Source organism: Poeciliopsis prolifica, unplaced genomic scaffold (assembly GCF_027474105.1).
Source record: "Poeciliopsis prolifica strain line A6 unplaced genomic scaffold, Auburn_PproV2 SCAFFOLD014, whole genome shotgun sequence".
In the NCBI taxonomy this organism is placed as follows: Eukaryota; Metazoa; Chordata; class Actinopteri; order Cyprinodontiformes; family Poeciliidae; genus Poeciliopsis; species Poeciliopsis prolifica.
This window is the reverse complement of record NW_026562389.1, coordinates 5,421,996-5,436,076: the sequence shown is the minus strand read 5'-3', so window position 1 is coordinate 5,436,076 and position 14,081 is coordinate 5,421,996. Positions and strand designations below refer to the sequence as shown.

The following is a 14,081-nucleotide window of genomic DNA, read 5'->3' as shown; positions in this document are numbered from 1 at the left end:
CTGAGGGTGGAAAGACATTTTTTCCTCTCAGTCCAATCTGTAATGTAATGAACTTACTGAAATGCACATTTGGACATTTTCATTAAAAAAGGCGGAAACAAGATGAGACTTCAGTTTCTCCTAGTTCTTTAGGACATACAAGGTTAAAACCTTTTACATTTCTTCTCTGTATTAGGCGAGTTTTTGCTGGTTAGTCAATTTTTTTTTCAAGACGACTGCAGAGATCAGCTGTAAACAAGGACAGCTGCTCTATTTTATTACTTTTTTATGCTGTAAAGCCCTTTGCACTGCCTTGTTGGTGAAATGGGCTACATACACAAATAAACTTGCGCAAATGATGCATCAGGAGATGACAGGACTACATGAGATTGAACTCGACCTGTAAGGTATGTGTTTATTTTTTTTTTTTATACCATTATTCTGTACATGCTCGCCAGGAAAATTGGCAACGGGGGAAAAAAAAATAAAAGCCAAAAAAATAAAAAATAAAATAACCAGACAGCAGGATTTGGGTTAGTCTGTTTCCATCCAAAAAATGTTTTATTGTCCTCCAAACTGAAAAGGTTTACCCTGTCGTTTGGCTCTTCTCGTGAGCCAAAAAACATACATTGCATTTCTTCAGTTTCGCAGGGGAGGCATACAAAGATCTTTTTGGACTCAGAGAGAGATTGACAGAAAGAGCAATATAGCATCCTCTCCTTCCAAGTCACATGATGAGTAAATCTTTGTATTCATGAGATTAATTTCAGAACACATGAAGCCGGAGAAAGAAGCATCTGATCTCCTGTAAAAGACAAAGAGAGGAGAGAGAAAACAACCGTGAGGAGACCAAGGCTCGCGTTCCTTCTGTTAGAAAAGGCCTGAAAACGGTCACAACCAAGAGATCGCTTCGTCTCTTTCGCCTCAGACGTGTGTTTCGCTCCTGTGCAGAACAGCTGTAGTGTACATAGATGGACACTGGATATGCAAATTCAAAACCAAAGTGCCCACAGTCGATATAAAGCCAGGTCACATGACCAAACAAAAACAAAAAAAACAGTTGATGTCACACAAAGGGGAGGGGCTTGAGACTTTGACATAAGGGTTAACAAAACAGTCAGTGTGTGTGTGCGAGAGAAAGTGTGTGTGTGCGTGTGTGTGGTGGAAAGATGCCGGTGGAGCGGCACCGAACAGTTGAGTTAGTCAGGACCTCCCCGTCTGGTGACTGCAGTTTAAAATGGGCACATGGTGATTTAAGCTCATGCTTCTGTTGTGGTAAACCATCCAAGCACTTTAATTTATATCTATAAATACACAGCAGCTTTTTTTTTATTTATTTTTTTATTTCTTTTATTAAGCAGAGGGGTTTCAGTCGGCCTCCTCTCCTTATGTGAGTGTGTGACGAGTTTTTGTCTCTGGAAAACAGCGGACTACGCTCTCTGCTAGAGGAAACAGGTTATGTGGGACTGATTATCAACTTTCATATAGTTTTTTTTTTTAATATATTTATATAGTTCTCTTCTTTAGTCTCACACACCCGACACGCTTGCTTGCTTTCACATTCTCTCGTCTCACTACTTTTATTCAATGTACACAAAGTAAAACATGGGGTGGAGTTGGGGAGCGACAGAACTGAAATGACAATCACTGAGAAAAAAAACAAAAACAAAAAAAAAAGCCATGAAGAACTGCAGTCTTTGTCATCCATTGGCAGTTGGACTGACGGAGCAGTCGGCTAGTCACAATGGTGGATTGAAGGGGGAAAGGGAGCGGCCATGTCATCAAAGGGGCGGCGCGGGGGGCTCTTTCTTGGCGGGTGCCGTTTTAGTCGCCGGTTTGGTCTTCTTCGGGGCGGGGCTCGTCTCCTTGAGGTTGAGGTTCTCCAGGGCCACGTCCAACGTCATCACCTCCACGCAGCCCATGGCCTCGAAGTCGGCGAAGTTTCGCAACGGGCCGTGACAATCGTCCTCGTCTTCGGAGGAAGAGGCCGAGGCGTCGTCGTCGGGCAGCAGCGTGGAGAGCAGCAGCTCGGTGACGAACAGGCTCCTGTCGGCCCACTGGGCCTCACACGCTTGCCGCTCCACCTCAGACAGCCGCGGTTCGCTCAGCCTGGGGGACGGAATAGGAAACGGTTATGTCTTCACACAAGGAGCAACTTATTCTACGTATTAACCCGTAAGCACTTTTATAGATACTTGTGTTGAAATACAGTTTCGAGATCATGAGTCATTATGACTGTGTGTGTCTGTCTTCTTGGAGGAAAAGCATCAAATTCAAGGCGACTTAAAGTTATTATGTTTTTCCATGATTTAGATGCTTCAAAATCCTCTAAATTTATTTTACCTCTCAGTACGAATGCGATTGGGCCTATAGTGATTATTATTATTATTTTTTTATAGTCCACCTGCTGTTTCAACGCTTACCTAACAGCATCAGAGAGATGGTTTGGAGCCACCTGCTGTTCATATTGAGGTATTTAAAATCAAACGTTGACATTTGGTGTTCTGTTGTTAAACCAAACATCACAGAACTAATTATGGCAAATCAAATTATCTGGATCCTGTGGTTTATGAAATTTTCAGTAAAAAGCCACGACTGGCACCATCAGCAGTAATGAGTGTCAGATGGAGGGTAGATGTTCCCACCTGCTGAGTAGAAACTGGGAGCTGTGTGCCGTGTGCTGTGTGTTGGGCTCAGTCGCCCCCGGGTGTGGGCTGGGGTTGTTGGTGTGGTTGGCGCTGGGGTTGGGGTTTGCAGCGGTTGAATTCGTGTTGAGGATTGCGTTGGCTCGGCCGCCCCCTCGGCTGGCGTTGCGGGCCGTCTCCAGCTGCTGGCGCGCCACCTGCGCCTGCTGGCGCTCCAGCTGGAGTTGCATCTGAAGCTGCTGGAGCTGCGAGGCGGAGGGACCCGAGCTGAGCTGGCCCCCGGCCGAACGCCGTACCCCCGACAACTGGGACAGGAGCTCTACGAGAAGCAAACACACAGAGTTCAGAGTCAGGAAATGTGATGGGAAGACCTTGCTGAGCACAAGATCATTACCAGACTGCAAGCTCTCACAAAGAAAAACAAAAGGCAACATAGCTGCAGCGTGAAAACATTCATTTCTTTACAAATTCACAGACAAATTTCCAGCAATTTCCTCTTCTAAAACCAGAGCTGTGGGATCAAAGCTCAGCAGGTACAGCGGGTCATTAGAAAGGACACTGGTGCTCTGTTTGGAACTGAACACTGGCCCTCATTAAGACGCAGCTGGGGGTGACTGAGCAAATGCCAAGATCTGAACCAAATTAAAATCGGGAACAGGATAAACAAGGAATTACCACAACAATTCCCTCCCACACAAAACAAACTTTTTAAAAGCCACTGCAACATGCCTTAGATATTATCTTAAAAAAAAAATTAAACTAAGCAAAGAAGTTGGAACAAAGATGTTTTTGCTACTCTCAAATGGATTCCCTTTAGTTGCATAGATCCTGTCAGGACCAATTAATTTGTTAAATGGTTTTAATATCAGGGAGTCAAGATCAGGATTTTGACTTTACTGCAAATCTTGTATAAGGAGCAGATTGTGAAACAACGGGATGTCTGGATTTTTTTCAATTTTTTTCGACAATTAAGCAATTATCAGCCTTTCAATATCTGCTAATTGCTTATCCACACGCAAGGAAGACAGCTGTGCTATTTTATTCATCAACATGAAGGGAGGTTGACAATGACTGACTGTTTTTCATAGAGCTGCACTGATTTTAAAATTTGGGCCGATATTGAAATCCCACATTTACCTTTTTTCTTTATTATAAGAAAAAGTTTGGATGTTAATGTCAGTCAATTTGTATTCATTGGATCAATGCCAATATGTTAGTGACTGATATCAACCAATAACACACGTCTCTAGTTTTTGCACTCATGTGGAAGCATTTGGCTCACTCTTCTATGCAGCATTGGAGGTTTTGACTAGGCCACACTAACACTTGTCTAGATTTCTACAACATGAAGTTCTTAAAGACAACTTAAAAAAGATCTTAAAAAATGAAGTTGATATTTGACAGGGGCAATTCTGAGCAAAATGCATCTTTTTAAAAAATAAAGAATTTATCTGTCCAACTTTAAAATGTCTTGTTTTAGTTGGCAGCAGCTTCTGCAGTAACGTCGGTCCAGCAGAGTCTGCAGCTGTCTACTCGCCTGCAATGGGATCCATGGCCTCTCTGCTGTAGTTGGAGCTCTGTGAGGAGCTCTGAGTGGTGGAGAGCCCCCCGGTGGTGCTGCTGGTGAAATGCATGTTAGACCTGCGGGCTCGCGGGCCCCCCAACCCGCGCCCGGGGTGAAACATCCTCCTCACATGCCGCACCCCGCTGGACTCATCGTGACGCTCGCTGTTAAGGAAAAAAACTGGAAGCTAAATCTATTATATGTACTTTAAAAAGCTAGATCTTTGTCAAATGTTCTTATGAGAAAGCATTCTTGTTAACAGTTTAAGAGGATAGTCACATGGGGAAAACCTGGTTCTTGTACATTTGCTTACTGCAACATTAAAACAACTAGAACGTGCTTCCTACAGTCTGACGGCTTCAGCACCAGCTGTGATTTGAAAACATATTTGCATGCTGCTCTAATCTTCCCAATCACAGAGAAACTGGCTACATAACTCAAACCAAACTGACATTTTGTAAAGCTTTCTGAAACTCCTGCTCTGAGTTTCATTTCAGAGTATTTCTGCCTCTTTTGTTTTCTCTGAAGCATTTGTTCAAAGTGTCCTATAAATAGACCACAAGGCTGATGCGGCCAGTCCTGAGGCTATTCTAGAACCGACATATTTCTGCTCCTTCCTGACAAGTAAACCAACTGATTTCATTACAAGCTGCACAACAACATAACATTTAACAACATTTAATAATGAATGCATTAAAAATGGTTCAGGGTTCTCAGAATTGTGCAGGTGAAATCACTTTCTGAACTTTGAACTACCAAATAATACCAATACAAGTAATATTTAGGAAACACTGATATAAACCACGATACCTTATTGTACCTGAGGCTCAGAAAGAAATAAAGCATGACAGATTTACAGACTAAATGGGTGCAATCTAGTTGACTCTCAAAAAAAAGATCTTTTTCTGGAATTGTTCTGAATATACGTGTCTGTCAGAGTGATAAAAGGATATCAAGTCTCTTGGGGCTCTGTGTTCAAGTGTGAGATGAGCAGCAAAGTCATCTGTCACGTGATTTGGGTCGCCACCTGGCAATGCTGCACATATGGGGCATATCTGGAAAACAGCAAGAGGAAAAAAAAACATGGTGATATTAGCCAAAAAACACATAACGACCAACTTCTTTAGAAATATTATGGCAATAGATCCCAACATTACTTCCTGACGTGATCGCCTTCACTATGAATTGTTGATGTGATAGTTATCGCCATAATAATGAAAACAGTAATAAAAACTGTTTAAGAATGAACTACAATCAGAGCCTCACAATTACTGATCTATAAGCAAGCCTCAATCATTAATAATAAACTACTACAGTACATTAATTAAGATAGTTAAGGTATTGTAAATAAACATGTATTGATGCTCTTATGCAGCCAACCGTGTATAAATATGTGAAACAATTCCAATACTGTTAGTTTTTAAGGTCTGCATACATTATGGATAAGAGTTTATTGGCACTGTGTTAAAGCAGAATTTTTTTTAATCACAATATTTTTGATTCTAATACAAATTTACATAACTCTCTATTCCTATTTACTCAAAAACCACTTTTATCTGTCACAGTTCTGTCCAGGGAATGTAGCATCGAATAAGCACAAATAACCTGGATGTGGTCAGTCCAGCATGTCAGAGTTGATGATCCAAACCATTTCTGACTTTTTTTAAAGATTATTCTCACTCAAATTAATATAAAAATAGTTCCTTTTTTGTCTTCTGACAAGCAGACTCTGTAGCTGACAGTGAAACAGAACTTAATTTTCATCAAATCAAATCTGTTTTTGATTTACAACACTAGAAAGTGAATCTCTGCCAAGAAATGTCATTTTAATGAAACATGCACCTAGAACAGTATTTATTTATTTTTTATAATGGTAACATGTTTACTAGACTGACATTTATGAAAGCATCTTTTTGTGAATGTAAAGCTTAACTTGAAATTTATTTTTATTATTTGTTGTGATATTTTCTGTCCATGTAAACCAAATACACTTCAAGCCTTATCCTCCTGAGATGTCTGGAGTGATGCAGCAAATGCACTCTCAGTAAATTTTAAAAGCCAAGTAATAAAACAAAATAATAATAAAAAATCAATACATGTGTTGATGGAAGCTCTGTCATCTAAACTTGAGTCAATCCATCCAACAGAGGATCAGCTTTCATCAGAACTATTTATGAACTGAAATTGAAAAAGTGTGGCTCACATTTCAAATGAAACGTTTCAGAACAAATTGAGAGCAGAAATGTGATGCTGATGCTTGTGAGCTGTTCATTGTCTTCAGATTTAGATGTTTTTAGCTGAAATTATATTTCTGTCACAACAGACTAACCAAAGGAAGTTCAAACATTGGAATAAAGAGAAATACATTACATACTGCTGTCAACCTGAGAGATCAACATATTCTTTACTCATCCTGGAAAATTGTCTCATGAAAATTAAAGTCCCGCTTTCTAGTTAGTCTGCGTATCAACCACCACATAATATAAGAAGTGCTTGAGTTAGGACTTTTTCTTATCATTGGAATGTTGTCCCAACTTAATAATTAAACTGTATCCTCTTAAGTTAATTACTCAACATATAGACCCATGAACTTTCTTGTTTAATTCACAAGAAACTATGGAAGATATTCAGCAGCTGAGGTTTGGATTTTCTAAATGTGTCCTTTCTTAATCACCCCTTTTTCACATCCTCTGACAACTTGCATGACAATAAGTTCCTCTATGCACTTGTTAAACAAGGCGCAGACAAGATGAGTGAATGACTTGATGATTATTTCCAGCAGTGTACTGAAAGTGAAGGATTCGGTTCTTCCAGGAAAGGAAGATAAAAAATGATGACATAAGGAAATGTTTCAAACAGCAATTGGATCCTAATCCTGTGTGACTTCATGCGTCTCCCACACAGAAAGCTGTGTAGATGAAGTAACAATTAATTAGAGTGACTAAATACACTACATTTGTGACAGTCAGGATCAACACCCCAACCCTCTCTATTACATGAGAGCTTTGCAAATCAGTTTCTTCTGAAATTTCGGGATATTTCTCCACTGTGGCCTAGCAGACAGTGTTGTGCACACAATGATCATATAGCAGGAAAGCAAAATTGCCATAATCTCCATGCAAAACTGCAATAAAAGAGAAAAATATAAAACAATACAGCATAGGTTTAAATCGTTTCACAGCAATAAAGCATTTGTTTCCCTGTTTATAATTTCTGCCTGTAAACAATCAACCTGACAACACTTCCCATTAGAACTGGCTTTGAAACTAAGACTTAATGACCACAAATTATTTGCAATCCATTTATTTTACTCAGACTGCAGCTGGAAGCATTTTCTTTTCAGCGGTTTAGTCGAGCCAGACATTTATACGGGGTTACACGGAGACGACTGATCTTAAGGCGCCCACTCACCACTTCAGTGGAGGTTTCTGTGTGCTCTGCAGCCACATGCTCCTGCAGGGAGATCTCTGTGTAGCCCATCCTGCCGCAGTAGGGACAGGTGAAGGCCTGAGGCTGCTCCACTGAGAACGCCTCTCCACCATAGTACAGGTCTGAAACAAAGACAAACTGCTTTCAGTTCTGGTGTGTACACAATCATTCCAGAGGGAAAAAAATCTGTGATTCTAATAAAGCTATTAAATAATATTTTCAGATTGTCATTTCATAGACCCGTTGTTAACGGGTCTATCCTTTAGAGATGTTTTTGCTTCAACCCTCCTGAATCAAATAATTAGGTCACTAGCAGGACTTGACCGCATGCTGAGGCAATAATTCAATTACTTGATTCAGACGGGCAGAGTTAGGAATGCATCTAAGAGTTACATGACAGTCTGGAGCTCGAGACGCCAGGCAGACAATACAACAACTGCGATCCTGCACGTCAAGTTAAAATGTCATTTAAACCACACATTTGGTTCTAAAGCTTCTTACATGAATCATTATGATTACTTACTTCATTCTTAACGTCTAAATGAAAGTGGAATCAGGTAACAAATTAAATAAAAAAGTCAGGTAAAACAGTAACAAATATTACTGTATTATATGTATGGACAAAAAGAGAAAGATTTATAGACAAACTGGAGAACAGAAGGACGGATAGACAGACTAACTGATGGATCCATGGAAAGATGGACGACCAAACAGACAGAAGGACAAACAGATGGCTGAACAGATAGAGGGACGGACAAACATACAGATGAATGAACAGACAGCAGGATGGACAGACACACATGGACGGACGTGTAAAAGCATAGATGGATGTCAGTTTGCTTTTTAAGCAGCAATGTCAGCGCCACAGCAGCACGAAGGGTTCTACTGTTCACAAACGTTTTCCAGAAAATGCTCAAGTTCTTCAAGGTGCATTTATAGCAAAAATGTAAAAATGCAGGATAAGAACTCCAAGAACCAATCGCTTAAAAAACAGCCCAGTATTTGACATTGTTGAGAGTTTAACCTGATCACATCTTCTCTGTGCCTGCAGTAGTAATGAGGATGGTACTAATAGCAAAGAAAAAGTAATATAGATAAACCCTTAATGTACTGAAACTTAACAAAAGGAAGAAAATAGACTAAATCTAACTGAAAGAATCTGATGACCTTTATACTGAGACAAAATTCATTTTCACAAGGAAGTAGTTTTTTTTTTACAGCAACTCAGATGAGAGCACACATATTAATAAAAATAAGCAAAGCATAAAGGAATTTTATAACAGTTTACCAATATTTCTGGTCTACTATCAGTTTTTGGTCTAAAACATCCAGGATTCAAAACTCTGAGTAACATTTGTCAATGAAAAGGTAGATTGCCATCCTTTGAATGCTAAACTAAAGACTTCATGTGGCAGATGACAAAATAGTAACCATGTCCAAAATAGTATCAAACATCTGGCGCAATCAGGGTAAAAAGATCTGGCTGGACCAACTGTTTTTGGGAATTTAAGATTACTAGTTTAAAGGAAAGAAAAAGGCTGGAAATAAAAATATTTTCCATACTTCTGTCTTCCTTTTCCACACAGCCATGGAAAATACTTCAAGTAAAAAAGAAGTTAATGTCTTTTTAAGACAGGCTAGGAACGACAAGTACTGCAAGTTCATTTGGAAACTAAAGCCTCTCGATTTAAAATACGTTAAAAAAAGACAACATATTCTACGATTCAACCAAGTTAGATCTAGACTCGATCTAGATTTCACTAGCAAATAACTTCAAATTAAAAATACAGATCACGCTGCCAAAATGTAACATGTTATACACATTTTCAAAATGTGCCTCATGTTAACTTTAGCTTTACGTACCAAAGTCAACTCTTGTTAATATACACTGCATGGGATGTTCTGTGGTGTGTCTGGTCGTGGTTGCACCGCTTTCGTAGCATGATGCACACAGGTCATAGTCGTAGCAAATTAAACACTTGTACCGTCGACCTCTGAAGTTGCCCTTTAAACACGCGTCGCAGCTCACACCTGAAGGAGAACACATGCAACACAAGCACAAAAGTTCAACAATATGAGTGACCGTGTCAGACTGTTACAGCAGACATGTACAATAACTGCATTATCTAACGCAAGAAATTAAAAATCTAACAACTGTTACATTTGATGCAAAACTGATTTCCTTTTTTAGATACAGTGAACATCATGTTACATTATGCACACAGTCAACACATCAGTACATAGAAAAAGAGGAAAGTTTCACAAGCTGAATTACAATTCACAAAAACATGTGAATTAACAAATGCTGATCAAGTGATGCTTAAACATAACATATTTAAACCAAACAGCTATTTACTGAATATTTATATAACTATTATATCATTGGAAGAAATTTTGAGATTCAAGGTGAACACAAAGATACCTGCAATCATCATTTGTATATTTTTTACTTTCATTTTTGACACATAACTAAAGCATATTGTTGTAGTTCTGGTCTAGGGATATGGAACTAAAATTTTATTGCAATATTTGTTGGTACTTGTACAATTATGATAAAAACAAATGATATATTGCCTAAAAATTTTTCAAAAAAGTAACTATTGTTGTGACGATATGTTATCAAGCCCCACAAGCACATATACTGTGCTATAAAAACATCCCATTATAAAAACAGGCTTCTTTAGGATACTACTTACATAATGAAGTGTGACTTGTATGCCTACACTGCAGACAATAAGTGTATTTAATCATGCCATTTAAATTTATTGATATTTATTGAACAAAAATAATAAAATTAGTCAAAATAATTGAAAATATTTTTGTTTCCCTTAAATATTAATTGGAATTCATCATGACAACACAGTAATTTAATATTATTCACAATAAATCCTCACTAATGTGGGAAGTTTGTTGTTTTTAATGAGCCAAATAAGCAAGAAATATCAGCTAATTTAATACACAAGTTCAAATCACAGCCAGCTCAGTCTGGCTGTGATTTAAAGAAAACCCCATTTCAAAAATGAGCCATAACCTTTACTTTAAAAAAAAATATTTAATGAGTGTCATTCACACTTTTGGATTTGAAATAAATTATCTAATGCAATTAAATCACAAACCATACTTGGCAGTGCCACCAACAAACTCAGAAGCAACAACATTTTATGCAAAATATAGCAAATAGTCCATATTTAAAGGACCCATTTAAAAACGTTAATAAACTGCAGCAGAAATCTCACCTCTGATTTGTTTGTTTAAACAGCTGAGATCTCTAAATTCAGTTATCTCCCAGAAAAAAAGTTAAAGGGAATTCAATCTGGGAACACAAGATTTAATTTCCGTGTTCTGTTTTCCAAACAAACTATGAACCTTGACTGACACAAGGCTGCCTTTTAATCCGGTAAACATTTTATTTACCGGATTAATACACGTTTAATAGACGCGTATTGACTGTGAGGACAACCACTCAACCCTCTCAGATATATAACTTGACGACAACTGACAGCAAAGTTCACAACAACATAAACGTGGAAACAAGAGTCCGTCCAACACCGAACTAACCTTTGCAACCAACCAGCTGCCGTTGGGCAAAATGTTAACTGACAAGCCAGTGCAAAGTTCCCGAATAAACTTTATAGAAATATCGCAGTTAATACATCTGTTTACATTTTATTCGAGTAAATAACTCCAAGCCAAACAAGGTTGGTGACAAGGACGAGGTGATTGTTAGTTTGCAGTTCGTTAGCTAACGAAGCTGAGATTCACAGGCCAACTTTCACCAGGAACGAAGCTAAAGCAGCTAACAGGAATAATTTCCGAGCTTCCACGCCTCCACTGCCATCTGGGATCCGCTGTCCTCTAATGTTGCCTATTTTCGGTGCCCCCCTTGCTCCACATCGATCACCTACATTACCACATAGCATAGCTGGCATGCTAAGTTAGCACTCGGCTAACTTCAACTAGCCTCTTCCGCCTATGTGACAGCGCTGACTAAAGTGGAGTTATGAATATTTACTCAAAGTAACTGCAAACAGATGACCCGTTATGTTAAATATATATTTTGAGACCGGCAAAATGAGCTGTTAACGATGTAGCGCACACACGCTGCTAACAGTAGCCAACGTTAGCTAAGACGAGCTGCAAATAGAGAATTTGTCGGCTAGCAGGAGTTAGCCGACGGTGCACTGTGTCAACGTTTTTATTACAATTTGCGGAGTGCCCTCCGGTCTGTGCTGAAATTAGGTCTTACCTTCATGACGGGACATCCTACGAACACTGACTCAGCCCCCTATTTGGGCTCCTGTGGCTTGCAATACAGAATAATATGAGAGAAGAGAAGAGAAGCCGGGGCTAGTGCCTGTCCCTGGCCTCTTCCCTCATGAAGGATCCGGTTTGGCTTCACTGCTCCCCTCCGCCTCCTGCTGTGTCACCGGCCAACTGGTTTGGCCACACGGGGGCGCTGCTGTCTTACTTTTGGTGCCACAGTTGCCATGGCTGATGTAAACTGAAGTTGCAATTTTCCAGAAATCTGATTGCACTATTAATCAGATTCCACATTTTTTAAAAAATATGTACAAATCAATAGAAATTCAAACTTATATATATAAATAAATAAATAACTACAGAAGAAACATATAAAATAAAAGACACTTAATCAGAGTCTAAACATTACATTTCAATTCATCCATATGTTATCAAATTTTGAGGATTTTGTAGAAGGGAATACCAGTAAGTCCTCTCAACAACAAGACTCTTTAGGTGATTAGTTGTTCAGATGCCCAACCACCTCAGTCTCATCCAACCCCTTTGACTGCAGGCTAAAGCTGATAGCAGCGATCCAATCTGAGTTTTGCCTGGATATTGGAGAGTTTCTAATCTTCAAGGGCTAAGTCTGTAGAGCATGTGTCAAACTCAAGGCCAAGGGGACAAATCCATAAGAGTTTATGTGCTTCTCCAGATTCTAGTTAGTAGATTCTAGTAAAACACCTAGATAGATTACAAGATCACAGTTGGGTGCTTAAATGTTATTTCATCAATCAAATCAAAGCCTGGTGTTTCTGTATATTGTCAAATTACATCAGTGTTTGCTATTATTTGATTAAAAAGGAACTCGTTGAAGGCAAAGACACATATTTAGTAGTGTTTTAACAGTTCCTTATAGGGTCATTAAAAGGTAGTTTTAGCAATATAACCTGTCACAACCGGCCCTTTGAAAATGATCCCTACTGTGGAGGCATTCTGATCACACACCCACACCCCATCAGGATGCACCTTTCATGAGTAGCTCTCCTCTGAGCTCTGCATAAATAGCACAGCGTCTCACCCTGCCCTCTGTTAACAACTATATTCACTGTTTACATTCAGACGAAGAACAACACAAATAAATTGTGGGGAAAAAATAGCCAGTTCATCCCAAAGATGACACATGTTTTTAATTACAATTTTATGATTATGACGGAATACCGCCAGACATCCCAGAAAGATAACGAGGAGAACATGTAAACATTGAGCAAAGGTTCCATACATCATATGCAAACCAGGCACTGTACTGAGGTGCGGCAGCAGTGTTTTCCATCACCCCAACCAGTCGCCCTGAAAAGTATTTCCATTAAATAAAACTGCTCAACACTTTCCATGTCTTGTTTGTTTGCTACAGTGTCATTATTTCCTTGTACTTGATCACCCTCTTTAGCTGAAAACATCAAGGTCAACTTTAAACATCACAATTAGAAGCCTATAATTTAGTTCAGTTTAGAAATTTCAGAAATAAGTAGAGTGCCGTCGCTTCTGAAAATGTCTGCACATGCTGCAAACTTTGCTCTAATTTGATATTTCATTGCTGCAGTTTCTAACAAAAGCTTTAAGGAAGAATTAAAGCTCCACCTGACACCTGAAAAATGTTTAAGCAGGATTTTTCTGCTGTCCTCGACAACCTCAGCTCTGTGTGATTATTTAGGTTTCGTGCAGTGGTTCCCTGCCGCACAGACCTCACAGAACAAACTGAGGACAGGTCGGCACGGTGCAGAACCGAAATGGCTCCCAGACCGAGACCTGACATCTTGCTGAGTGGATGGAAAGAATAACACGAGCCCTTCACTGAAGGCTTCTTTAGCTGTCAAGGTAAACATGAATGCCAGTTTCTGACATCAGACATGTTCTGAGAAGTACATGGAGCTCCTTCTGGAGAAGTATCATTGGTTTACTTTGGTGTCGTCATGCTCAAATGAAAAACATAAATATAAGGTCAGAAGACTTTCTGAGAAACTTGCAGTTTGTTAGTCTTACTCAACGTTTACAGCAAGCTATGTACTGAGAATCCTTGCTGCCTTCATGATTAATCCTAAACTGTGATTGTTGAGCCAGAAAGGACTAAATATGCCTCTCAGACAGAATCTTGTGATGAATTTAAGAATTTAGAAGATGAAATGACAACAGTTTAAATTTTAAGATCCGACCTGTTTAAAGTT

At 39.2% G+C, this 14,081-nt stretch overlaps 1 protein-coding gene across 1 annotated transcript; it reads right to left on the bottom strand.

The window, feature by feature from the left end:
- Window positions 1-368: 368 nt before the first annotated feature.
- LOC129366171 (E3 ubiquitin-protein ligase KCMF1-like) lies at window positions 369-12,044 on the bottom strand. The gene is made up of 7 exons (XM_055039870.1): window positions 11,864-12,044; window positions 9,481-9,648; window positions 7,600-7,739; window positions 5,142-5,243; window positions 4,162-4,342; window positions 2,625-2,943; window positions 369-2,088 (listed from the first exon to the last, which is right to left on the bottom strand). Exons 1-7 carry the CDS (start codon window positions 11,877-11,879, stop codon window positions 1,761-1,763), a joined length of 1,254 nt encoding a protein of 417 aa, XP_054895845.1. The 5' UTR covers window positions 11,880-12,044; the 3' UTR covers window positions 369-1,760.
- Between the last annotated feature and the right edge of the window lie 2,037 nt (window positions 12,045-14,081).